The 26461-nt window shown below is 57.6% G+C and overlaps 2 protein-coding genes across 6 annotated transcripts in view; both read right to left on the bottom strand.

Moving 5' to 3' along the window:
- Window positions 1-600: 600 nt before the first annotated feature.
- On the bottom strand, window positions 601-1093 carry LOC129403583 (40S ribosomal protein S15a-like). The gene has a single exon (XM_055132666.1). The coding sequence runs from the start codon at window positions 1039-1041 to the stop codon at window positions 649-651; it is 393 nt and encodes a 130-aa protein (XP_054988641.1). The 5' UTR covers window positions 1042-1093; the 3' UTR covers window positions 601-648.
- A 10787-nt stretch (window positions 1094-11880) lies between these two features.
- ESRRB (estrogen related receptor beta) overlaps window positions 11881-26461 on the bottom strand; it is a 171724-nt gene continuing 157143 nt past the window's right edge. For all 5 annotated transcript variants that reach the window (XM_055131475.1, XM_055131478.1, XM_055131474.1 and 2 more), the window contains 2 exons: window positions 22497-22766; window positions 11881-14836 (listed from right to left, as the gene is read on the bottom strand). In XM_055131475.1, the coding sequence (XP_054987450.1) occupies window positions 14592-14836; window positions 22497-22766 (515 nt within the window). In that variant the 3' untranslated portion in view covers window positions 11881-14591. The remainder of the gene's footprint in view (window positions 14837-22496; window positions 22767-26461) is intronic.

Below are 26461 nucleotides of genomic sequence, written 5' to 3' on the forward strand. Positions count from 1 at the left end.
GGGGACAGGGTAAAAGAAGTGGAAATTGCCATTATTCTTAATCATTACATGGCACATTAGAATAATATGATTACTCAGTGGCATTCTAATTAGGCTTAATGAAGAGTAATGGGTGAAAGAGAAGGCTTAGAACATGTATAGTCTTGCATGGTGCATGTGCCCCGCCCCCCCCTCCGACCAGAGAAACACAAGGACCCCCATATCATGATCCCAGTGCAGCCTAGTGCAAGACCAACCTGGGACAGCTGGTACCGACTACTAGGCCCGACACGTGGGCTCGATAGGACATGCTTTCTCGGGGTGTTGAAGAACAGACCGTGTTTGGCAGGTGAGGGGTGGGGACTTGCAGATACCTTCCCCTTTCTGGGAGTCCCCCGAGCTGGAAGACAGCATGAGTGTGACCTTGCAGTGAGATGTGGGTGTGCACACCTAGCTACCAACGCAATCTCAAGATACAGGAAGGAGCAATGGTCAGATTTAGCAGGTAAATGTCATATGGGTTTTAAAGGTTCCCGAATAACTGGCTATATCTAACCTGGGTCGGCCAAGTCAAGTGCTTTCACCCAATGAACTATAGCTCTGGCCCTCCCACCACCTTGATTATTTTTTTTTTCCAGTGAGGCTTTTTATTTGCTCAGTTTTACATCCCTAGAAAAAGAATCCCAGGATTTTCCCTCCTGTGTGTTTCCGTCTCGCTTCTTCATGGTCCATGATGCCAGCTGAGGTGGTCAGTACAATGAAACCGAACTGACGGGACGGGAGCAGGTTGTTCTGCCACTTCTCTAGGTCTTTGAGCTGCACGTCAAACCTGGGGCTGATCACGCCGCACTTGTTCAACCTGCCTGTGAGGTTCACGACGATCTTCCCGGCGCGGTGATCGTCAATGATTTCAAACTCGCCGATGTAACCGTGCTTCATCATGATGGTGAGGAACCTGACGATGACCTTGGAGCACGGCCGGATGAGCACCTGGCGCTTGCCGCGCTTCTCGGCGTTGTTGATGCTCTTGAGCGCGTCGGCCAGGACGTTCATGCGCACCATGGTGGCGGCCCGGGCTGATGGCGGAAAGAGGCCGGGCCCGGGGAGCGCGCAGGGAAACGGGGGTTGATTATTTTTATGCTCAAACCTTTATAGCAGAGATTGAGTCCCTGTTTTGTTTTGGGAGTTTGTTATTGCTTGGGTGTTCGGTTTGGGGGCCACAGCCCATACTGCTCACGGCTTGTTCCGGGATCAGCACTCTGGGAAGCGTTGGGAAGCGTATGGGATGCCAGGGATCAAACTCTGGTTGACTGTGTGCAAAGCAAGTGCCCTACCTGCTGTGTAATCTCTCCAGCCCCTAGACATTGAGTCCCTGACCTCTGCTCTCACTCAAATTCTTTTCTTTCCAGCTACCTGGGGTGTGAGACATTCAACACGACATTGCTGGGGGCTTCTTGAGGACAAAGCCTGCTCTCTGCCCCCGGCCGGGAGGGGGGGGAGAGGAAATGGGAAGTAATCAATAATCCCAAGGCCACTACCTGGCTGACCTTTTGGTTGCCATTGGGCAGTGTGGGTCAGACACATCCAAGGCTTTTGGGAACTGCTGCTGCCTGGATAACCCCATGACGCAATATTCAGATCATAGGTCCACAAGGGTCTGGCTCAGTGTGAAATACCAGGAAGAGGCACACTGGGGCGCGGGTGGTTGGGAGCCCCCTAGTCTCCTCGGGAACTCTCCAGATGCAGGCTGCAGAACTCAGTAAGCTCCTTCACTGCTGGTCCCATGAATCTGTCCAGGAGGGGAGGCAGCCTCGCAGTCCATGTCATCAACTTTCTGATCCCGTAGAAAGTCCAGTCGTGTCGTCAGAGTCATCGATGGCCAGCTCTAGACCCTGACCCAAGGAAAAGAGGGATGTTATCAAAGCGTTAGGGGATAGTTTGCAGAATCCAGGAGGAAATGGAGTATCCAGCCCCAGGGATACCTGGATAACTGGAGTCATGGCCAATTGTGTGGGAGGCTCGTATCATGTGACCCTGTGGCAGACTCTGATTGGCCAGGCTCAGATTCCGGTCTCACCCTTCGGTGAAAAGTTAGGTACAGAGAGAACAGAGGTGGGAATGAGGAGCAGAACACAGGTGTCAGCTAGTGGGTTACATAAGGAGGAAGTGAAGGTGAAAACTGAAGATAACTTGATGTGTAGGTACTTGACCGTACACCTGAGAAATGAGGAAATCATTAAACTTATAAGGGTTGAATAATCACTGGGAGCTCCCAGCGCTCCAGGGCCAAGGCTGGTTCTTGGACCATCAAAGCTCGGGTCCTTCCACTTCCTTCTTCATCTTGGACAAAGGAACAAACTCTGCAGGATTCGAGTCTCTGGGCCTCATCATCTCCGTTTGCTTCTTCTTAGAGCATCTTTACATTCATTGCGTGGGGGTTCCATAAAAAAATGGGAGAACAAAGGCCTGGCAGCCCCAGTGGAAGCCAAGCCCATGGGAGGGACCCAGAGAGTCACATGAGACCCTCTTACCCCTGGAAGGGGACCTTGGGGAGGACAGCTGGCCCAGGTTGACTCCCTTTCCTCTCAGCACCCCCAGGGCTCCCATCTCCCCGCAGTTTCAGAAGACATCCCAAGGAAGATGGATCGGGCGACTGACAATGAGCAGAAGGGAGCTGAGAGCCCCAAGTATCCTCGGAAAGCAAAGCGCCGCCTGGCACCGCGTCCCGGAATGTGCTGGTCGCATGGCTCTGACAGCATGAGGGATGTCTGGGCTCCTTCCCAGCGCTGTTATCATTCATCACGCTCTTGTAAAAGCTGGCGCCCTCTGCCTCTTCCCCCTTCCTGCTCAGGCTCTCCCAACCCCCACCTCCAGGCCGCCATCCCCATTCTTCCTGCGCCCCCAGATACAGAGGGAAGCCTTCTCGGGTTCGCCCTAGAGGAAACTCTTTCACCCTGAGTCTCAGAAGCCCAAGAGACCCTCCTCAATGAAAGTCAATGCCTAGGGATCCACTCTGCTGGACAAAGCAGCATGCTTGGGGTTGGGAGAGGCAAAACCCAAAGTCCTTGGACAAAGTCCTTAGCCCTCGGGACCTTGTATTCCAACAAGGCTGTGCTGATGAAGTCCTTGGCAGCATCAGAACAGAACCGAGTGCAGAGTGTGGGAGAAGATGCTGGCATTGGAGAGATGGAGAGAGGCCACAATGATGGAATGCGGAAGGCACTTGAGGGGGATCATGGACAAAGAGCAGGTGGGAAAGAAACGATGGGAACCTTGAGAGCTTCAGGAAGAAATGTCTGAGACAGGGGCTGGAGTGATAGCACAGCAGTAGGGCGTTTGCCTTGCACGCGGCTGACCCAGGTTCAATTCCCAGCATCCCATATGGTCCCCTGAGCACTGCCAGGAGTAATTCCTGAGTGCAGAGCCAGGAGTAACCCCTGTGCATCGCCAGGTGTGACCCAAAAAGCAAAAAAAAAAGAAAGAAAGAAAGAAAGAAAAGAAATGTCTGAGACACCAAGGAAGAAGTGAGGTCATTGCTGGAAGGTTTGAGGTTTGAGGTTTGAGCTGGTTTGAAGAGGAGAGAGGAGGAGGAGAGATAGATGGTACACGGACAAGGTTGAAGGTGCAAGAGAGATGACACAGTTTTGTTTTGTTTGCTTTTTGGGTCACACCTGGCGATGCACAGGGGTTACTCCTGCCTCTGCACTCAGGAATCACTCCTGGTGGTGTCCAGGGGACCATATGGGATGCTGGGAATCAAACCCGGGTTGGCCACATGCAAGGCAAACGCCCTACCCGCTGTGCTATTGCTCCAGCCCTGAGATGACACAGTTAAGAGAACAAAGATCCTTGTCGAGCTGGAGGAACAGGGTCAAGACTGGAGCGAAACGGGGCTGGAGCGATCGTACAGCGTGTAGGGTGTTTTCCAAGGCTGACTTGGAAAATAAAGTAGCGCTGCTCACATTTGCATCATGTGTACTTCAGTGTATGAAGCTGATTGTGAGTGGGTGGAGTACCAACACGATTACCAGACCCCAGAGCAGCTTGGCAAGTGTCCTTCTGTTGACAGGGCGACTCGTCTGTACGGTGGAGAGGACGCAGTGTCTGCCAAAGTGGCCACTGGTCACTTCACATGGTTTAAACATAGACGGTCAGTCCATGAGAGAACTCGCACTCATTCTGCCGAGAGTTTCCAATGCAGTTCTGATGGTTATCTGAGAATCAAGCCAGCCACTCTCTCCCATCTTCAGGGCTGGTTCAACTATTACTATTACTATTACTATTACTATTACTATTACTATTACTATTACTATTACTCTCACGGAGCTCCAACTCACAAAGCTGTGCCCACACTAATTTGTTATCACCTGCAGCATTTTCTCTGGCGCGTCCTGGTTCTAAACCTACTTGAAGGATGGTCCAGACTGGCCTGGGGGATGGCCCTGGGGTAGTGCCTCGCTCCGGCCAGGGGCAGCTCTCTTGGGTTCTGAGCGGACTCTTTTCTCTTTGGGTGATGAATGATTTTGCAGCTGAGGCAAAATAAAATACCTGAGCTTTTCCGTCTTCCTCCACCGCCCCCTCCCCAGGCGGTTGTCAGCTGGAGAGAGCGCTAAAGAGACAGTACAGTGGGTGAGGCGTTTGCCTTGCATGTGGCTGACTGGGGTTCAATTCCTGGCACCCACGTATATTCCCGAGCCCCAGCAGAAGTGATCTCCACGTACCCGAGAAGGGTCTATTTCACTGTCCCTGAGCCCAGAGGCTCCTTCTTTACAGTTCTGATCCTCCATCTCTGCAGCCACAGCCTGGGAAGGGACCGAGGGGTGCAGTGGCTCAGCTGTTCCCCACCAAGGACAGCGCCCTACTGCCCAGGGCGGACTCCCTGCCCAGCTACCCCTCGGTCCCCTCTCCTGGTGGCGAGCTGTCAGCTGCCCCAGCGACTCCTGGGCCTGCCAGCCCCACCGCACCTGATTAGGGGATCCGAGTGACTTACAGGGGCTTCTCTTCCCCAGGGTCGGCATTTGCATAGGGTGATGGATGCCGAGGTGTCAGCTAAACACATCTGCGCTTTGCATTTTAAACAAAGCAATTTCCAGGGGAAGCCGAGCTTTGTCTCCTTCCAGGAACTTAGCCTCCGAGGAGCCCCATATTCTCTCTCTCTCTCTCTCTCCTCTCTCTCTCTCTCTCTCTCTCTCTCTCTCTCTCTCTCTCTCTCTCTCTCTCTCTGCCCCCTCCTCTGGTCCCAGGTCCCTCACCTGCCCATCCCCCACTCCATGACAAGGAGTTTCCTGGGGAGATGGTCCATGCCTAGTCCCTCCCTGTACCAGACACTCATGCCCCCACATGTCCTCCCGTGGGGACCCTAATAGTGACCTTAGGCAGCCCCAGGGGAGTTGAGGGACACAGAATGCCAGCTCCAGACACTGTCCACCTCCACATCCCATGGTGCCAGCAAGGGCCGTCTCCTACAAGCCCCGTGCCTCGGGGACAGGATTCTGCCGTCTGAACTCCAGCTTCTAATGGACAGCTGAGACTTTCCCTCCCCAAGAGGCTGCACCTCTCTCCCCCGACCCTTAGGATGGTGAGTCAAATGTCACCAAGGGTCCAGAGTGATAGTTCAGCAGGTTGGGCATTTGCCTTGCACGCACGGCTGACCTGGGTTCCGTCCCCAGCATCTCCCAGGGTCTCCTGAGCCCCGTCAGGAGTGATCCCCTGAGCGCAAAGCCAAGAGTAAGCCCTGAGCACAGCTGGGTGTGGTCCTTAAATATCCCAATCTCACCCCATCCACCCACCAACCCACCCACCCCTAAAAACCAGACAATACAGGACCAGGTGGATCATCAAGCAAGTAAAGCATCTGCCTTGCAGGCAGCCACCCCCAACACCCCCTACGCTCTCCAAGCTCCATCAGGAGTGATCCTGAGCACAGAACCAGGGACAGCTTGTGAGTACTACTTGGCCTGCACACCAAACCCCACCCTCCCACCCCTCAAAAAAGGGAAAATGGGACCATGAAGTTGGACTGGAGGTTTTTTCTTTCTGAAGACCCTGGCACGTTCCTCCAGGCCTTTGGAGTCACACTCTCTTCCCAGTTAGATTGCTGGCAGGCGGCATGCTGGCATAGTGGTCCCTCTCCCAAAAGCCCCTGGCAGACACCCCAGACACCGGCATCTCCCGCCAGCGCTGGGGCATGTCCCTGCCCGACCACCAGGGGGCAGTGAGTAGCCCAGGTGGGAGCAGACACCTGGGCTCAGGGGGCTCCCGGAGGCCTTCAGTGAGGGGGGCGGGAGAGGTCCCCAGCACCTGCAGACGACTGCCCCTGCCTGAAAGGTGGCCTGACAGTCAAAGAACAGGCCTGAACTGCAGCCGTGCAGAGCTGTGCCCGGGAGCGGCCGGAGGGCCCTTGGAGCTGCTCCCGTGCCACAGACCCCGGCAGGGACCCCGTGTGCCAGGGGTCCCGAGGATCCTGCTGTGCTGGGCGCCTCGCTCCCGGGAGGATGGGTTTCACTGTGCAGAAGGATGCCTGGCCCGGGGCCACACGGCCAGCCAGGCCCTCTGAGCTCAGCTGGAAGCTCTGTGTCCGCACCCCCCCCCTTCAAGCACTGCCCGGGGGCCCGGCGGTTCTGGGGTGACAACTCAGAGAATGGGTGCACACACAGACAATCCCAACACCACATGGACCCTGAAGACGGGCTCTTAGTAGCCTCTGAGCACTGCCAGGTATGACCTCATGGGGGAGGGGGAGAAGGACTTTAACTAGCTGGCCAAGACCTGGTGTATCCAACCCCTCCGATTCCTAGCCGCCTCCCCGGTGCCATCAATCAAGCAGATGTGGAGGAGAAGTCAGCTTCCCCCTCTGCACTGCTCAGCTCCAGGTGCCCTCCCGGCCCCACCTGCCGCCCTGCTGGCTCCGCTGGTCTCCACATCCACCCCTAATGGCCAGGTCATTACGTGGCTGGCCAGGTCATTAGAACACCCCTAATGGCTAGGTCAGCTCCAACGGTGCACCCAGGTCTCCTTTAGAAGCTGCCCCCAGGAGACAGCTGGTGTGATCCCTCTGCCAGACCAGGAGTCCCCAACTACCCCAGACACCTAGCCCCATCCCAGGAGATGGAGGAAGGAAGGGAGGGACAGAAGGAGGGAGGGAGGGAGGGAGGGAGGGAGGAAGGAAGGAAGGAAGGAAGGAAGGAAGGAAGGAAGGAAGGAAGGAAGGAAGGAAGGAAGGAAGGAAGGAAGGATGGATGGATGAGAGGGAGGGAGGAAAGAAGGAAGGAAGGAAGGAAGGAAGGAAGGAAGGAAGGAAGGAAGGAAGGAAGGAAGGAAGGAAGGAAGGAAGGAAGGAAGGAGGAGGAGGGAAGGAGGGAGGGAGGGAAGGAAGGAGGGAGGGAGGGAGGAAGGAAGGAAGGAAGGAAGGAAGGAAGGAAGGAAGGAAGGAAGGAAGGAAGGAAGGAAGGAAGGAAGGAAGGAAGGAAGGAAGGAGGGAAGGAGGGAGGGAGGGAGGAAGGAAGGAAGGAAGGAAGGAAGGAAGGAAGGAAGGAAGGAAGGAAGGAAGGAAGGAAGGAAGGAAGGAAGGAAGGAAGGAAGGAAGGAGGGAGGAGGGAAGGAGGGAGGGAGGGAGGGAAGGAGGGAGGGAAGGAAGGAAGGAAGGAAGGAAGGAAAGAAGGAAGGAAGGAGGGAAGGAGGGAGGGAGGGGAGGAGGAAGGAAATCAGTCACCATTTGTGACCCCCCCCACACTCCGCCCCCAGACGATTTCCAGCGGCGTGCGTGGAGCACTGCCCTCAGCCAGCTCCACGACTAGAAAGTGGTGCAGGAGAGCAACCCCGTGGGCACACGAGAGGGCATCTCGGCAATCACAGCCAGGGTGGGAGTGCATGGCTGCTGGGCAGTGCTGGGTGAGTGCCACACCAGAGCCAAGTGTGTGCAGCCAGCACCACGGGGGTGTGGGGAGGGGAGGGGCAGGAAGACAAAGCGTTGGAAAGAATGAGCGTGACCGAGCTGCATGGAGGAGTCGGCCCTGCACCCTGCCAACCCGGCTTCTTCCCAGGGAGATGGGGCCCCAAGCACGACCAGCAGTGACCTCTGAGCACTGTCAGGAGTAGCTCCTAAGCGCTGCTATATGTGGCCCCACATGGTCCCTCCCCCCCCCAACTCTCATCCCCCCAGTGAAAGAAAGCGGCAGGGGCGGAGAGAACGTGGCTTCTCTGGCTGAGCTTCTGCAGTCTTCCTTACACCCAAACTCCACTCTGGCTCGATTGTGGTGGGGATAGGGGGGCTTGAATTGCCCGAGGAGGAGGGGTGGGAGGTCAGGAGGTGAAGCCTTGGCAGTGACCACTTCCCGGGAGCTCTCAGCACAGCGGGGCTGGGCAGCTGGACCGCCAACGGGGAGTCTGAGAAGTGAGAAGCTTCCCGGGGAGAGTGAGTAGGAAGGAGGGTCCCTGTGGATCCACCCTGCACAGCCCCGTGTGGGGAAGGGCGCCGGCCTCCTCCCCGGACTCGGAGTCTGGCGGGGCTGACAGGCTGGCCCGGTTCCCAGACCGGAGTCCCCAGGCTCTGAGTTTGAACGGCAAAGCCCCTGCCCGCCTTCAGGCCAGGGAAGAAAGTCAGCCAGGAACAGCCACCGGCAAGGCAGGAATGTGGGGGCCGCCTAGGGCTGGAGGTGGGGAGGACGGCACGGGTTGTCACCTCTGTCCCGAGCACTGTGAGCACGCTTCCACATCCCCGGCACCTGGGTCTGCCCCCGACAGCTCATTTCTTGCAGAACCCGAGCACGCATGGGGCTCTTCCCCTCAGACCACAGCTCACAGTAGAAGGGGGCGCAGCTGGGCTGCAGGAAGCCCGGATCCTGGGAGCGAGGTGTCACGAGATTGGGGGCTGAGCACCAGGTGCTTGGAGGGGAGAGTGTCCACCAGGCCTTAGCGTCTGGCAGGGGTATGAGCTGATACCACCCCGGGCTGCTCCCCAGAGCCCTGGGTAATGCCTAGCACGTGTCTCCGGTGGAGGCGGGGGTGGGGGGGTAGGGGTGTGTGTCTCAAGTTCAGCTCACGATCACCCTTGGGTGGCATTTGCCTTGCTTGCCCCTCCCTGCACTGCAATGGCCTGCACGACCCCTGGGCTCCACCCAACGGGTGCCAGGATCCTTGGGTGCCACCCAGCATGACCTGACACTCTCAACCACCTCCGTGGTGAACTACGCATAAACATGGGGTCAAGTCTCCTGGTCCCGCGACGCTGGCGTTTTTGAGTCCTGGGAAGACTTCAGTTTAAGTGCATTTCTTTCAACTGTCAAGTAAGTGGTTCTAAAAGGGGCTCACTCAGCAGCCCCCCACCCCCTAATCCTGCAAAACTCTGTGCTCTGTTTGGTTTGCCGGGGCCACACTATCACACTCAGGACTGACTCCTCACCATACTCACCTCTCAGCGCTGAGTCCCGGGGCTGTGCTTGGGGATCACTCCTAGAGGGGCTGGGGGCCATATGTGGCACCTAGACTGGAGCTACAGCATGTAAGGCAAGCACCTTGACCTCTGTACTCTCTCCCCAATCCCAACACTCTTAACTTTTAATTTGTGTTTTGCCATCACACATGGAAGGGAGGAAGGAAGGGTGAGAGGGAGGGAGGGAGGGAAGAAGGGAGGAAAGAAGGAAGGAAGAAAGGAAGGAAGAGAGAGAGGGAGGGAGGGAGGGAGGGAGGGAGGGAGGGAGGGAGGGAGGGAGGGAAGGAGGAAAGGAAGGAGGGAGGGAGGGAAGGAGGGAGGGAGGGAGGGAGGGAAGGAAGGAAGGAAGGAAGGAAGGAAGGAAGGAAGGAAGGAAGGAAGGAAGGAAGGAAGGAAGGAAGGAAGGAAGGAAGGAAGGAAGGAAGGAAGGAAGGAGGAAGGGAGGAAGAAAGGAAGGAAATGCTCAGGACTTACTCTCCTCGGCTATGTAGCAGGGCTCTGGGGCCATAAGGGGTGCTGGGGATTGAACACGGGTCAGCAAGTTCATGCAAGGCAAGCACCAATGTGCTATCCCTCCAGCATCCAAAATCTGTGCTTTCAGAGATGAATTTTACTTTCTTGTCTTCGAGGCTGGCACAGAGATCCCTAAGCTTGTTCTTTCCTAGCCCTCCTTTTCAGGAAAACCCCTCAGAACCTCCTTGGAAATCTACCTTCTTTAGGTGAACAAACAGAAATCAGCTGCACCCTGTACAGTTCCAGCCCCACCTGTGCCCAGTGCCGGGAGAGGCTGGCTGGTCTGAGGAACCCACCGCTGGCCAGTGCATCCCTACAGAGGCTCATTCCCCAGTTCGCGCCCCCGCGGCCCCCCACCCCCGACGGCTCACCTGCCCAGAGGGGCGACAGCACCACCAACGGGCTTGACTCTCCCCTAACATGCTCCGCCCGGCGGACAGTGACCCTGTTTGCCTAGCTGTCTCAGCTCTTCCCATCATGCCTCAGCCACTCGGTCGGCAAACCCCGGCTGTCTTTTACTTCACCGTTGTTTCAACCAAGGCCACATGGAGCTTTACTAGCTGCCCGTGGCCCCCAGAAAATAGTCACATGTAAGTGCGTGAATCTCCTCTACTTCAAAGCCACATGGTCCCCAGGGGCTCTGTGGCACCAGGGGTCAAACTCGGGGCCTCATGCATGCTCAGCTTAGGCTCTACCTCTTGAGCTGTCCCCGCAGCCCCAAGGGCTCCCCAGCACCTTTTCCCCATAAGCCATGACCGGCACCCCCGAGTCTCCTGCCGAAACGCCTGCCCCTGTCACTCCACCCCTGCATTTGGTCTTCCCCTGGTTTGTGATGGTCATACTCACAGTGGTCAGCTCCCTACCGGTCTGTGGCCGCCGGCCTCACTCAGCCCACTTCTGCTGTATTTATCCCAATGTTATGGAACCTCCCCGGCACACTCCTACCTCAGGGCCTTTGCACACGCTCCTCCTTGGGCTCGGGGCCTTTGCCAGAAGATCCCTACAGGTGTGATACTCACCTTCATGATCAAAGGGTACATTCTCCTCCACAGTGCTCTGGACACTTTTTTGAAAACGAGATCACACCCTCCATGCCCCCAGTCTGCATGGAACAGATCACGTTCTCACACACTCTCTGTGTTCTTAGAGATTTCGTCTGCTCCTGTGCTCCACATTCCAGTCCTTTGCAGTATCTGCACTACACCAGGCCTGACGCAGGATGGGGGGCGGGGGGTGGGGGGTGGGAGGCTTATGGAGCACCTGTTGAGTCAAACGCCCTGTAGTTGTGTTTTTCACCCTTCTTTGAAGTTTCCATCCCCCCTGCCCCCACCCCCTAATAAATGAAGGTTAGATGTTTGGAAAAGGAATGAGAAGACAAAGCTAAAACTGTTTGGAAAACCGAGCTATTAGCTCATGTGCACACAACCATCTGAATGGAAGTAGTACATAAATCCAGGTAATCTAATAAACATATATTTGATTACAGTGCAGTGTGACTGCTGACCCTCTCCCCTAGCCACTGATGGAAGAGGTGTGCTGTGGACTAGGCCCCAACTGTGCTGCTGGAACTTCTCTTCCAAGCACTCAGGAAACGCACGACTAGCTCATTGCAAGCCGGGCAGCAGACGCTGAGCTCTCCAGCACTGCAAAGTCGCCCCATGCGAGGCCAGGAGTGGCCCTGTGCATGACAGAGTGTGTCCCCTCAACACAGCCAAGAATGAGGTGTCTAGGCCTGGAGATGCAGAATCTAAAAAGCAGCTGAAAAGAGTTTCTCAGACCTGTATCTGCCTTCTCGGTTGCATTCCAGCTGCCAAGTGACTCTCGAGAAACTTGTGAGGGCCCCCAGGAACTCCCAGGCTGAGCTGGTCCACCCGGGGGTACAGCCGGGGGCTGGCGGGGGGGGGGGACAACAGACGGTGACCCCAAAGACAAGGTGTGAAGGCAGTTAAGCAGTCCAGCAGGCCGTTCCGTATTTATTAGATTAGATACAAGGGACCAGGACGGAAGAAGCCCGGGGCATGTGATTTACACGGGGGTCTTTGGAGAGCACAGACAGAGGCAGAAAGAAGTCCAGTTGGGGGTGGGGGGGAAGGGGAGTGATGCAAGAGGAACCACCACTTTCAAAAATATATACATCTGCAGAAGCCATTCCAGCCATAGACTCATTTTCCGAAAATAAAACAATCTTCCCGCGTCGCGTCTTCTTTGGTGCTGTCCGCGCATGGGCCCTGTGGTCTTGGCACAGGTGTGGCACTGCCCCCTCCCCCCACCCCCACCCCAGGAGCCCAGAAGGAAGTGCGACCCCAACCCAACGGCCACGGAAGCTGGCTTCCCCTCCCTCGTCCCGCTCCCGTCTGAAAAGGACGTTTCCCCAAGATTCACACCCGAAGCCCCTCCCCACCCCCGTCGTGGTTCACAGGTGACACCACCAGTCTGAAAGTTTCTGCCAAGCCTTGGAGAGGTGGGGACCCAGCCAGGACTACCCAGCCCGTGTCTGGAGCTGCCAGGACCACCTGGCCTATTGGCTGGAGTCTTCCATTGTCATTTCTTGGCTCCCGTTGGGGACCTGAACCCAGTACAGCTGAGCCAGGCTATTTATTTCCCATTGACGCATTGCAGGAACAGCAGTTCTGGAGGCAAACTCAAGTTCCCTTCTGTTTACAGAGGGGGACCATAAATTCTGTTAACTCAAGCTTCCCCTTCTGATAGGAGGTCCCCAAACTAGGGAAGCTTCCAACAAGAACTCTGGTTCCTAAACTTTCTGAGCATCCAATGCACCCAGAATTCTCCAGCACCCTCCCCTTCCCCCACCCCCGCAGCCCTCCCAAGGGAGTCCCGAGTTGCTGAGGTGTTCTGGTCACAGCTATGCCTGCCAACCCCTTCGCCCTGGCCATGTTACCTCCCCTACCTGCCCTCGACCACAAGCCACCTGGGCCTGGCTGGACACACCGCCTGTACATGGCTGGTTCCAAGTGACCCGGGTCACAGACAGGAAGAGCTACTCACACTGGCCCACGGACAGCCCCCAGCCACCAGCTTGCACCCCCTTCCGAGTTAAGAGGGTAGCCAAGGCGCACAGTACCAAGGTCTCCAGCAGTGAGGCCAGCCCGGCTCCACCTCAAGCATGTGATGAGTCATGTGTGTGTATGTTTGCGGGGACGGGGGGGGGGGGAGAGCATGTGAGTAACCCACCAAGCAAACCCCAGTTCTCTAAGCAAGACAGATCTCAGCGCCTGGCCCCTGGGACAACGGGAAACTGGGCTGGGGACCTTTGCCTCCATCCCCAAGGGCTAGAGGGAGGGGGGGTGCTCAGATGCCGGGCAGTTGCTCTGTGAGGACCCCAGACCCACCCTCTGTCCAGTGACTCGGGTGCACCCCAGCTGGTCCACCCACCAGGAATGGTCCTTTCCCAGGACAAAAACCAGGAGACTGGAGGGGAGGTGTGTGGCCTCCTAATGGCCCATGACCAGAGGCTGCCTGTCTGGGTGACAGGAAGGGAGGGTGGTCAGAAGACAATGGGCCCCCAGGGACCCCTGCTTTAGAGGGGAGCTACTAGCAAGGGGGGTTCCCCTCAGCCCTCACCCAGCAGTCACGTGGGCTCCAAGACGGCTCTCAACAACACCCCCAGAGACCTAGAGCCCAGACACTCCTTTTTGCCTGGGATAGTGGCTTCCCATATCATGGGCCCTGGCATGTAGCCCACACACCCCAGCCGTGGCTGCTGGTCACCCCACACAGTACCAGGACCGCCTACCTCTTCACCCTGTACCATGCTTCCTCGGTGCCAGAGGCACAGGTGATTCTCAGGGAGGGGGTTGGGTGTCCAGGGTCCCCAGCTATCCCAGCTCCACTTCCGGGCCTTTCTATGTTCAGCCGAGATGGGCTGGTGGGACCCCTGTCCATGCTGGTCCAACCCTCCTGGGTGCTGTCCGAGACCCAGATAGTGCCCCAGGGGAGACACCCCCGCACCTCTCCACATTCCACGGGTACCTGCTCCCCACCTGCCCTGAGGTTGCTGGAAGCCAGAGGGGAAGTCAGAACCCAGAGGTGGGGGTCCCGAGTCATCCTGGTGGTGACCCCACTGCTGAGGGCACCCCAAGGTAGGGGCTGGGTGGGTTTCCAAGGGAAGAGAGGCAGTGGGCCCCCCAGGGCAGCCACCGTCGTGTGAATGAACCGGCCTCAAAACAGCGATCTGGACTTCTGAAGGTGCAGGGTTTATTAAGGGGTCCCCCCCCCCAAACCTCCTACAAGGCGGGAAAGCCGCCGGGGGACCCCCAAGACAAGCCTCTGGCATCATGAGCAGACCAGCGCCCGCCCAGGCCATGGATGGAGAAGCCGGGGGGTCGTCGGGGGTCAGGGACAGGAGCGAGGAAACGTACATGCTGCGTCCTGGTGGTCTGAAGGGGAGGGAGGGGTCCTCGGTGCTCTCCTATCTCGGGGAGGGAGTCAGCCTGGCCCAGGCCCTGCTCACGGAGAAGAAGCCAGTCCGCTGAGCCCCCCGCGCCCTGCGCCCCGCCCCTGGCCTCCCGCCCACGCCCATAGCAGCCCGGGGTCCGAGCGCGCACGCACGGCGGGCGGGCGCGGGACGGGGGCGGGAAAGCCCCTCTCGGGGACGCGCGGGTGAGCGAGGCTGGTGGCCGTGTGTCCACGCGGAGGGTGCTGGCCGCGCTCAGACCTTGGCCTCGAGCATCTCCAGGAAGAGTTTGTGCATGGGCACCTTGCCCTGCAGCTTGACGCTGTAGAAGTGCTGCACGGCCTTGGCGGCCGTCTGTCGCAGCAGGGGCAGCGTCAGCAGCAGCTTGCCCGTCCTCCGGGGCTCCTCGTGGCGCTGGCTCAGCTCGTAGTCCTGCAGCGCCTCGTGCAGCAGGTCCTGCAGCTTCTGCACCGCCTCCAGGTCCTCGATGTACATGGAATCTGTGGGCACAAGGGCGAGCGTCAGGGGGTGTGGCGGGACTCTGATGGGGGTGGGGGTCGCAGCTTCAGATGCTCCCCTGCCGGGGGAGAAACCCGCCAGAGAGCCAGGGCTCTCCCTCCCTCCCTCCCTCCCTCCCTCCCTCCCTCCCTCTCTCCGTCTCTGTCTCTCCACCCCCACCTCGGGCATTTCTGGATAACTAGCCGCACCAGGGAGCAGCAGAAGACCCCGAAGGGCTTGGCTGTGGGTGGACGAGTGCTCGCCCTGACAGGCGGACTCCGCCAGAGACTTGGGAAGTAGGACCCTGACATGCCCCATCACTCTCAGTCACTTGACTCCTGGCACCAGGTGCGGCAGTATCCTCAGGGTGGCGCCAGCACAGGTCAGGGCTTAAAGATTCCTTGGGGTTGGAGGGGAGATAGTTCAGAGGGTGGGTGACCCCGTCACCACTATGGCCCCCCACCCTCAAGCCCCACCAGGAGTGACCCCTGATTGGAGCCAGGAGTAAGCCCTGAGCACAGCTGGAGGGGCCCCCAGACAGAGTCAGACCTTGTCACCAAGTGCAGGCCTGACTAGTGGCCCAAGCACCCCCGGCACTAACCAGTTCCCCCTGGCCAACCCTGGAGGTCAGTGCCATCGCTGGTAACCATCACTCCCTCAGCCTTCATCCCGAACACCACTGAAAGCACCAAACCACCAGCACCAGCAACCACCACCACCACCACCGCACCCCTCCCCATTACCACCACCACCACCGCACCCCACCCCGTTACCACCACCACTCACTGCACCTCCCTACCATTAGCACCACCACTTCCTGTACCCCCCACCACTATTACCAACATTTACTGCAACCCCCACCGTAACCACCACCACTCACTGCACCCCCCACTTCATTTCCACTACTACTGCCCCCCCCCCCCCACTTACACACACACACACGATCACCATCACTTGCACTGTGTGGCTGCCACCGGGCACCTTCGAGAGTGCCAGCAGGGAAACACAGACGCATGAAGGGCGGAGCCATGCCCAGGCGGAGGGCGGGCAGGGGAGGCAGCAGGGCCCGGGTACTGAGGAGAGGCTGGCAGGCATTCTCTGATCTCCTGGGAAGGGATTAGCACGTGGCCACGAGGAGGGTCTAAAGAAATCTGCTTGCACGGCGGAGAGGCACCCACAGGGACTCTCCCCTGGTCCCCCTCCTGACCTCTGACCCTCAGGGAAACAGCCAGCCTCCAGATGTCCCCCCAAAGCCCGATTCTCCCCATGCCGGACGGCCAGGGTAGCCCATGCAGCACTGCGTCCTCGGGTCCGGGTGGCCGAGACCCACCAGGAATGACCTCTGGGCCCCAGAGAGCCACTAGAGAGACACCGTCCCCCAAATATCCTGAGCCACCCCCCTCCCCCAAACTGCAGCACCCAGTGCCCACCAGAGGCAGGAGGGCAAGGGAGCATGTGAGGGGCTGGAGCGATAGCACAGCAGGTAGGGTGCTTGCCTTGCACGCGGCTGACCCGGGTTCAATTCCCAGCATCCCATATGGTCCTCTGAGCACCGCCAGGGGTAATTCCTGAGTGCAGAGCCAGGAGTGACCCCTGTGCATCACTGGGTGTGACCCCAAAAAAAAGAAAAAACATAAAAACAAACAAAAAAGGGAGCATGTGAGCTTAAAGCTCTAAGTGGGGCCCCAACAGGACTCAAGAGACAGAGCCAGGGGCATGTGGCCAACCCAGTTTGACTCCCTGAGTCTGCCAGGAGTCACTCCTGAGTCATGAGAGAAAGAGCCCCTGGCACTGCCAGGTGTGACCCCTCTCACCCCTCCCCTCATTAAAAAAAAAAAAGAGCAAGGTAATACTTGGGATGCTAGTTGGTTTATTACCAAATTACCTGGCTGACCTCCTAACCCGGACCCCTCCTGCCCCCTCCTGCAGGGCCTCCAGGGATGCAGCCTCGAGGGTCCTCTAGGAGAACGGGGGGAAATGCAGCTAAGACGTGGAGTCTCAGATGCCGTGTGACCCTGGCCAAGTCACTCAGGCTCTCAGTACACGTCCTCCCTCCTCAGAGCACCTACTGATGAGATGGTGGCAGGGCTGCTTGGCACAGTGTGTCACGGCGCCTAACGGATGTGGCATCGCGTCAAGACTGTGAGCACAATGGGGCTGGAGCGATAGCACAGCGAGTAGGGCATTTATTTGCCTTGCACGCAGCCAACCTGGGTTCGATTCCCAGCATCCCATATGGTCCCCTGAGCACCGCCAGGAGTAATTCCTGAGTGCAGAGCCAGGAGTAACCCCTGAGCATTGCCGGGTATGACCCCCAAAAAGAAAAAAAAAAAAAAGACTGTGAGCACAAGACTGAGTGTCCCCAGGACGGGCACCGCACAGGCCACGGCTCAGACTGCACTGCACGTCCCTGCAAGCTGCCGCCTGAGCATGGGACAGGAAGCCCCTGCCACCACCTCTCCCAGCCAAGCCCTCTCCCAAGACGTGCTTTCTCCGCCGCCCATCAGCTTCCGCTCCCCCAGCCCGCCCTCCCCTGGGAGGCCCCAATTGGCAGCTGCCTTCGACCACAAATGAAATCAAATAACACTGCAAGATTAATTTCTTTGCAATCCATCAGCGAGTCTGTATCGATGGCATTGATAAACTGTTAATTACAAAATCAATGGCTATGAATTTCTCCTGCTGCCAGGGAGCCTTGGAGAAGGCTGGGACTTGGGGTGAAACTCGCCTTTGGAGGCTCCCTAGGGCCCGTGCTTTGGGGCCACGCCCCACAGCCTGACTCTGAGGCTCTTCACTCTTCACCCCAATGTCACCTGAGCCCCGTGTGAGTGTCCGGTCCTGTCCCGTCCTGTCAGCAGGGCCGCCATGGGAAGGCGCTGAGATCTGTCTTGCTTAGAGAACTGGGGTTTGCTTGGTGGGTTACTCACATGCCCTCCCCCACCCCTGCCCCCGAAAACATACACACACATGACTCATCACGTGCTTGAGGAGGTGGAGCCGGGCTGGCCTCACTGCTGGAGACCTTGGTACTGTGCACCTTGGCTACCCTCTTAACTCGGAAGGGGGTGCAAGCTGGGGGCTGGGGGCTGTCCGTGGGCCAGTGTGAGTAGCTCTTCCTGTCTGTGACCCGGGTCACTTCCTGTCCCAGCCAGCCTCCCTCCCATGACCAAGCATGCTCACGGACCGATTCCTGCTGGTTGCATTGGGCTGTGCCTTCTCACGTGGACTGCTATGTCTACGCATGTGCAGGTGTCGTCAATGGAACTAAGGTCAATCCCCAATTTTCAGATTCAGTGGCCCTTCCCCTTGGTAAATGGTGGCATCAACCACCCCATGCTGCAGCTTTTAACTTGTTACTTTATAGAGACAATGTTTCACAATAGTGTATGTTTTAGGGGCACGTTCATGCCTCCTTGAATGGATGTCAGCCACCACCAATGTGCCAATAACTCTCCATCAGAGCCACTGTACCCCCCTCTGCCCTAGTTCTGTGTCAGAACCTTCAATTCTCAGAGGTTAACATTCCCCATGGCCCCCACTTTCTTTGGACATACAAGAAGCCTGCATCCCTCATTTTCTTTAGACATGAGAGGTCTGAGTCCCCATTTCCCTTGGAGATATGAGGTCAAATCCCTTGGACATGTGTGTGACCCAGCGGTTGGGTTGCAACTGATTTAGGTCCTGTAAGGGGCCAAACAAGAGCAGGAAAACATTCTACAAGGGGCAGAGAAGTGGAACTGACCCAGGTTGTGTTGGGCCCAAGCCATCAAGGATGCATAACAGGTATGAATAATGGGATCGCTGCCAGGGCAAGTCACCAACCTTGGGGCATCATTTCCAACCGCTTCCTTGGATCCTGTATATAGTGTTTGCATGCATACAGGTCTCAGAGAATGTTGGAATTATTATTATTTTTGGCTTTTTGGGTCACACCCAGTGATGCACAGGGGTTACTCCTGGCTCTGCACTAAGGAATTACTCCTGGTAGTGCTCAGGGGACTATTATAAGAGATGCTGGGAATCGAATCCAGATCGGCTGCATGCAAGGTAAACACCCTACCCACTGTGCTATCACTCCAGCCCAATGCTGGAATTTCTGCAGATCCATCCAGCTACATCCTATGTCCATGCGGGTACAGGAGCTCAGTGGGGGAGGGGAACTGTGTGATGCTTAAGGATCTGGCTGCATCATAGAGCAACCAATTACAGGCAAAAAACAGGAAGAGAATAAAACTGTTAGGACTGGAGGCCTGGAAATAGCTGGGGCTGGGCCAAAGGTACCAGAGTTCTAAAGAAATCAGGTCTGTCTGGGCCTGCCTATCTATGAGTCAATGGGCTTCACTACATGGATTTGCACATAAGTATGTATGCACATTGCTGTGTAGGGCACATCCGTGTGTGTGTGTGTGTGCGCGCGCGCGCGCACAAGCCTGGGTACCTATCTGTACCTGGACATGCTGTTGTTCATACATGCCTATGCATGTACTCATATGAATGTATTTGAGTTCGTGTGTGCATTTCTATATGTGCATGTTTGTCTATGTGCCTGAACATCTGTGTGTGCGCACATGTCTAGACAGACATACACGTCTAGACATACACATGTGTGTGCATGGGCATGTATACAGATGGAGGTGAAGACAGAAGGTAGCTGGGGTCCAGAGCCACCCAGAAGAAGCTGCAGCTGAAGTGCTCCCACCACTCTCCTCCCCTCACAGGCAAGCTTGAGGGTGGGTGCGAGGAGGTCCAGGGTGCCTCAACTGAGGTGTGTACACTCGGGCCTCTATCTGCTGCTTCCCCTCCCACCTCCCCCCATGTGCCCATTTGGCCACACAGCCCCTCTGAGCAGGCAGAGCAGCAGGGCCAGCGAGGGCTGGTGGAACCATCCGCAGATAATGGGGCAGTGCAGAAGTGTCCCTACGTTCAATACAATCCATAGGAGTGTCCAGCAGAGTAAGTCTGATGCAGATTATGGACTCAGTTCCTAATAGTGAACCTGGAAGGGCTCCTTCGTCCTGACCGAGCATCAGTAACGCAATGTTAGTCAGTGGGGGGCCTGTCCCGGGGGCCGGGGGACTAAGAAGGGCAGGGCTGTAGCCAGCTCAAGGAAGGTGGCATACCCAGCTCTGCCCAGGATACCAAGAGACTGGCCCAGAAGACCTGCTACCAGAACCCTCCAGAAGATACGGTCCCTCCGGAGGCAGATCAGTGTTTAACTAAGTACTGGTCTGGGAGAAGGTTCAAAGGGCTCGGGCACATGCCCTGCAGAGCTACAGCAGGGCCAGCTTCCCTGGCTCCCCTGACAGCGGGGCTCTGGCCCTGAGCCAGGAGAAGCCCCTAAACACCAAGAGGTGTGGCCTCCCCAACCGTTTAATTAGTCTGCTTTCATAATTTTTTTTTTATAAAGGGATTTGAGGGGCTAGAGCAATAGTACAGTGGGTAGGGCGTTTGCCTTGCATGCTGACGACCCAGATTTGATCCCCAGCATCACACATGGTTCCCTGAACACCTCTAGGAGTGATTCCAACACACAGTGCCAGGAGTAACCTCAAGCATTGCTGAGTGTGTTCCAAGAAACTTTAAAATAAAAAAAAAGGGGGGAGGGTTAACGTTCGTAAAGCACTTCCTTCTTATATGAGGTCAGGCTTATATGAGCAGAGCCCCAGACAAGGGCTTTCAGGAGAAAGCAGCGCGAAAGGCAGGTCCGGAGAGGCAAGACGAGGAAAAGGCAGCCTCAGTGCAGCCGGTTCTAGTCCACACGAACTCCAGCTCTTTGCTCCCCTGCGTGCTCGAGGGTGGCCCCAGGGGTGCGGGTCTGGGACCCTCAACAGTCCGATGAGGGGAGATCTCTGGTGAAAGCAGTTGTCAGACCCAGCAGCTGGGCTTGGGACAATCACGGGGGTCTGAGGGGCGCCAGCAGCATCCGGTTATCTCTGCGGCCGCCCATTAGGGGTCAGAGAGAGGGAAGGGGCTGGCTCCCCCGAGGGCTGGCTCTCTCTCTTCTCTGCTCCTCAGCCCCTTACCCAAAGGAGCACCACAGAGTGCCAGAGCTGGACTTGGCCTCCACCTGACCGGACTTGGAAAATGAACTCCACCCTATGCCCCGCACGGCAAGGCTGTGTGTTCCCAGGAGCGAGAGTACAGCCGGGAGGGCGTCCGCCTTGCACAAGGCCGAGCTGGGTTCCATCCTAGGCATCTCATAGGGTCCCCCGGCAATGCCCGGAGTCATTCCTGAGTGCAGAGTCAGAAGTAACCCTGAGCACAGCCAGGGGTGGCCCCAAAACAACAAAGAAAGAATTGTGCATTTCCCATTTAACTCCGCCTGAGGAAGAAAGGCCTAACACCTTTCTCCAGCAGCAGCCTGGAGGGACCTGCCCCCCGCCAGTGGACAGACCACACCAGATTCTCTCACCACTGCTCAGGCCGGCCACTCTCCCCTGAGTCCAGCCAGGGGGTGGTGGCACTATGTAACAGCGAAAGGCCTCCTTTGTCGTCGGTCAGACACACAGCTGCTCTGGGAAGGTTTTTTTTTTGGTTTTTTGTTTTTTTTGGCTTTTTGGGTCACACCCTGTATGCACAGGGGTTACTCCTGGCTCTGCACTCAGGAATTACCCCCTGGCAGTGCTCAAGTGACCATATGGGATGCTGGGAATTGAACCTGGATCGGCCACATGCAAGGCAAACGCCCTCCCCGCTGTGCTATTTCTCCAGCCCTGGGAAGGTTTTTCTCTGCTGTAGCTGTTAGAAGCAAGAGGCAGCTACACACTGGGGTCAATTTTAGAATCTGAGAACCTTGGTCTGATTTTTTTTTTAATTCTATGCCTTTTTTTTTTTTAATTCAATGCCTGACACTTTGGTTTTGGTTTTGTTTGGGGGCCATAGATGGCAGAGGGACCATATGGTCTTGGGGCTCCCTCACGCAGAGCAGGTGCACTAACTCTGGCCCGTCAACGGCGTGACCCTGGTTTTATCTCACTTTCCCTTTCGAGCCTCTGCTTCCACATCTGTAAAGTGGGTTGATGGCAGAGCGTCTACCCACCAAGCTTAAGAGTTAAGCTCACAGCTTGCTCACGGAGCAGCATTAACTTGCGCACAAAGCCAGCACGTGGTTGAGGGTCAGCGGAGGTGGCAACCCACCACCAAGACATCCTGTAGGTGGGGACCGTCTGCTGTTCCCTTTTTTGCTGATGAAGAAACGGAGGTTTCTTTTTGCCGACGAAGAAACTGGCTAGTGTGAGGCCATTTGCCAGAGGGGAAGAAGAGAAGCAGATCGGACCCTGGGCAGCCTGGCACTGGAGTTCCCAGCCTCAACCACGGGGCTGGTGTGGAGCACAGAATAGCACCGGGCACGTGGGAGTGAGGAACGCCGGCCCACCGCCAGCCCATGGCGTCACGGGCTCTACGGTGTCTGCGCTGGCTGGGGGGCAAAGACGGAGGGAGGAGCCTAACACCTTCAGGGCATGCGGAGCCAGGGGCATGCCAGCCCCAGGCCACCCCCGGCACCCTCTCCGTTGTCCACGACTTCCTGGATAGCCCCGTCCCTCCCAGTGAGTGGGTGGCCTCACCCACAAACTCAGGGCTGTGCCCCCAGGCCTGCAGAAAAGACCCCCCAGGAAACCCGACACGCACGGGTCCCGGCACCCTGCACACACCCCCCCTTACCGGAGTTGGCCAGAGCCAGGGCCTTGAGCGTCACGAACTCCTCCTTCTCCACCTTGAGCTTCTTGTACCTGCGCACCAGCTGCAGGATGGCGCGGTAGAGCTCCAGCAGCCCCGCCAGGCGGGAGTGCTCCTCGTCCATGATGTAGTCCTCCGCGTACACCAGCTTGTCATCGTAGGGCAGCGAGCGGTACACGATGCCCAGGATGAGGATCTCCATCCAGGCACTCTGCAGCAAGCTCATCTGGTCCCCCAGAGAGAGGTTGGAGAAGCCTGTGGCGAGAGAGAGAGGGGGGGGCGGGTGGGGGCGGGGGGCAGCGGGGTCAGGCGAGCTGGTGGGAGCTTCCAGGGCTGGGGTGAGGTGTGGGGGGGGTGGTAAATTCCCCAGGCCTGTCGGGGTTCTGCCCTCCCTTTGTACTCCCCGGCCCTGCCCCGCCGTGAGGCAGGAATTCGTGGAAAGACGGTGCTAATGAGAGCTCAGTCAATATTGACAGTTGTGACCCTCGTCCTGGCTGTTCCACGGGAGTTTTCTACCTGAGAGGCTTTGGGAGGAATTAAAGGCATGTGTCATTTAAGGAGTGATTTAGACACCCTCCAGTCTGGGGGTCAGTGGTGGGGGGGCCTTTCCCAGGCCTGCCTCTCTGCTCAAACCAGGGGGAGTTAGGGGGCTTGATGCTGGAACCTCAGTGTTGCCCTGGCTGTGCCGAGGCCCAGGGTGGCCCAGCAGGGGTCCAGCCCAGCCTTCAGACCACAGGGGGCCCCAGGGACCATAGGAGCTCAGGGGCTCACACCTGCTCAGAGAACACTGTCTCCCGGGGTCACTGCGTCAGCAGTGCTAACCTATGACCCCGCTGGCCTGTGCCCATGAGCCTAGAGTCCCAGGAGGCCCCCTGCCCATGAGCCAGGGGTGAAAGCTGGGGGCTTGCTGCAGACTAGGAGAAAGCCCCTTCTCCAAACCTGTTTCCAAGCCTGTGAAATGGGTTCCAGAGGGCGCGGTGGCTGCCCTGGCCACCCTGAGGTCTCCGAGACCATGGCCCCAGAGCATGTGGCACGTGGGCTTGGGACACTGGGGCCAGGAGTGGCTCCTGTACCTGGCAAGCGCGAGGCCCCGAGTTCGATCCTCAACACCACATGCTCCCTACAGTCCGCCTGAGAACACCACCAGATGCGGCCCTGGTGGCTCCCAAGTAGCTGCGTGACCTCTGCCCTGGCTCCTCTGCTGAAGGCCCTCATGCACTCGGGGCTCCTCTGGGGGGCGCTGGGGGTGCAGACAAAAGGGCCCACACAACACTCCCGGTCCCAGCACACCTGCACCAGGGGCCAATGGTGACAGAGACAACACTCTTAGATGCAGTTTCCACGGACAGGACTGGTGGTCCTGAGCTTCATAGCACAGCTACTGGGGCACTTGCCGGGTTCGATCCCCAGCACCCCACATTGTCCCTGAGTCCACCAGGAAGCAGCCCTTGAGCACTGCCAGGTGTGGCCCCCGAGTAAAACCAAACCAGACGGGCCCATCTGTCTGGGTACCCACAGTCCATGCCACCCCCGTCTCTGAAAACCACTGTTCCTCATTTTCTACCCAGTGCCCATGTACAGGACATGCAGGACACCCCCTCCCCCGACCCGGGGTTCACCCTGGACCCCGCAGCCACCCTCTGCCCATATGCCCTCCCTCTCAAGTCCAACCCACATGTCCAGGGCGGAAGCCCCTCACCCCTGCACCGCTGGCATCCATGGATGAGGGACAAAAGAGCAATTCTCCTGGCCCAGGCGCCCGAGCCCAGGGGGTCAACGTGCCGGCGTGGGAGGGCGTGTGGCTGTGTGTGGTGGCGGGGCGGGCTGGGAGGGAAGGAAAGATAGATAGAAATGGACATCCAATTTCCCTTATCGGGCCTCTGAGCAGGAGAGGCCCTGGGCGACATTAATTAACAGATACCAATCAGCAGGCACGTGGGGGGAGGGGGCTGTGCAGGGGGCTGCGGGCGGTCGGGCTGGGAGGGGAGATGGTGGTGGGGCTGAGAGGAAGAGGCAGTGGAATTAATTGAAAGGTGACAGAGAGGGCGGGCGGGGAAGGAGGAGGCTTCGAGAAGAGAAGGCGGCAAGATGGTCGGGCCCGGCATGCAGTGCGGCGGTGGCAGGCAGTCACTCCCTCCTGCCTCCCACACACGTTAACTGAGCACCTGCTGAGTGCCCGCCCAGAGCCGACAGTTGGGCAGGACAGGAGGGCCAGCACAGACAGGAACTGCCCCCCCCCCCGGGAGAAGTGAAGCCAAGAGGGACAGTCCCACCAAAGCACATCACACGTCACCACTAAGTCCCTCAGCCACCACCCCGACACCCAGGAAGTAGACACAGCCCTTCCGCGTTCTGAAAAAAACGCCAAGTTCCAGATTCCGAGGATGTGGGTCCAAGCAAGAAGGCTCCTCCGGAGACAGACCTCTGAAGTGGGGTGGCCAGGGCTCCCGGTGGCTGAACCCTGAACTCCAGGGGGCCACAGTCCCCTCCCGTCCACACGCAGAGCACCCAGCAGGTGCAGAGACGCCCTTCATAGTCCGTAGCACAGAGAGCAGACAGATGCCCGCGCCTTCATTCCCTGCTGCGAGAAAACACGTCCCGATGACATGGGCAGACCGCGGAGTCCTGGAGCCAGGAGGCGGCGGATTTACTGCCTGAGTCAAGGCAGCAACAGAGACACACAGGCCGGGGGAGCGGGGGGTGGGGGGGTGGGGGGGGGACAAGGCAGGCTGGAGGGAGACGGGGCCTCGGGGAGTTTCATACCGCTGGGTGAGGCTAGTCTTGGGGGTGTGGGGTCCTCAGCCCTGGCTTCTCTCTTCCTCTCAGACCCTGAGTGGGCCAGGTGGACTCTGAGGAGCCTGGTGCGCACCCACCCCCCACTGTGAGTCCAGCCAAGCCCAGCACACCTCCTCCCCCTCCTCCCCCTACGTCCACAATGACCCAACTTGCAAATATCCAAAAGAAGATACTGGGGTGGGGGAGGGGGAAGACATGGGGGGGCGTCGAAGAACCAAACTGTTCCCTCTGCGAGAAGAGATGGGGACAGCGGACGAAATTCCACGCATACCTCTCGGTCAGGTTCTGGCTTTTGAAGTTGCTCATGTTTGAGATGCCCCCAAAAATAGCAGGATAGGGCCAGAGCGGGAGCACGGGCGGGGAGGACGCTTGCCTTGCAGGCAGCTAGCCTGGGTTCGATCCCTAGTCATCCCACCTGGATCCCCAAGCCCTGCCAGGAGAGATCCCTGAGTCTACGTAGAGACAGAAGTACACAGTCGGGTGTGGCCAAAACAAAAAATAAAAACAAAACAAACAAAAAGCCCAAATAGCTGCATAAATCAGGAACCTGTTCTGAGCAGCAGAAGGGGCTTCCTGAGCTGAGTGGGGGTCATGGGGGGGTGGAAGGGAGTGGAGACTACAGCAGTGGGGTGTTTGTCCCTAAGGGGGAATCTGGGTTTGATCTCCAGTACCCCATATGGTCCCGAAGCCCGACAGGAGTGATCTGAGTGCAGAGCCAGTAATAAATCCTGAGCCCAGACAGGGAACCTCACTCCCCCACAAAATGTTGAGCGCTACCAGTCTACACCCTTCCCACGTGGTGTCCTAACACTGACTGGGTGTAGCCTCTGAGCACTGACCTCAAAACAACAGTTGCTTTTGTGGTTTTTTAATTGGACCACACAGTTACAAAGTAACTGAGATACATAGTTACAAAGCTGTTCACGATCGGTTTCCATCATAGCCAGTTCCAAGACCATCCCTCCACCAGTGTCCACTTCCCACTACCACAGCCAAGGTTTTTAAAGGTCTGTTTCCCTTCAGCCTGGCAATTCACTAATCCACTGCCTGGGGTTCCTTCTAGAAGAAAAACAACAGGACACCCTCAGAAAGTAGACACAGCCCCTCTGCATTCTGAGAAAACGCCACGTTCCAAATTCTGAGGATTTGGGTCC

This window comes from Sorex araneus, chromosome 3 (genome assembly GCF_027595985.1).
Source record: "Sorex araneus isolate mSorAra2 chromosome 3, mSorAra2.pri, whole genome shotgun sequence".
NCBI lineage: Eukaryota > Metazoa > Chordata > Mammalia > Eulipotyphla > Soricidae > Sorex > Sorex araneus.

Coding starts and splice junctions, on each gene's coding strand:
- LOC129403583 (XM_055132666.1), bottom strand. CDS start 1,041: ATGGTGCGCATGAACGTCCTGGCCGACGCGCTCAAGAGCATCAACAAC.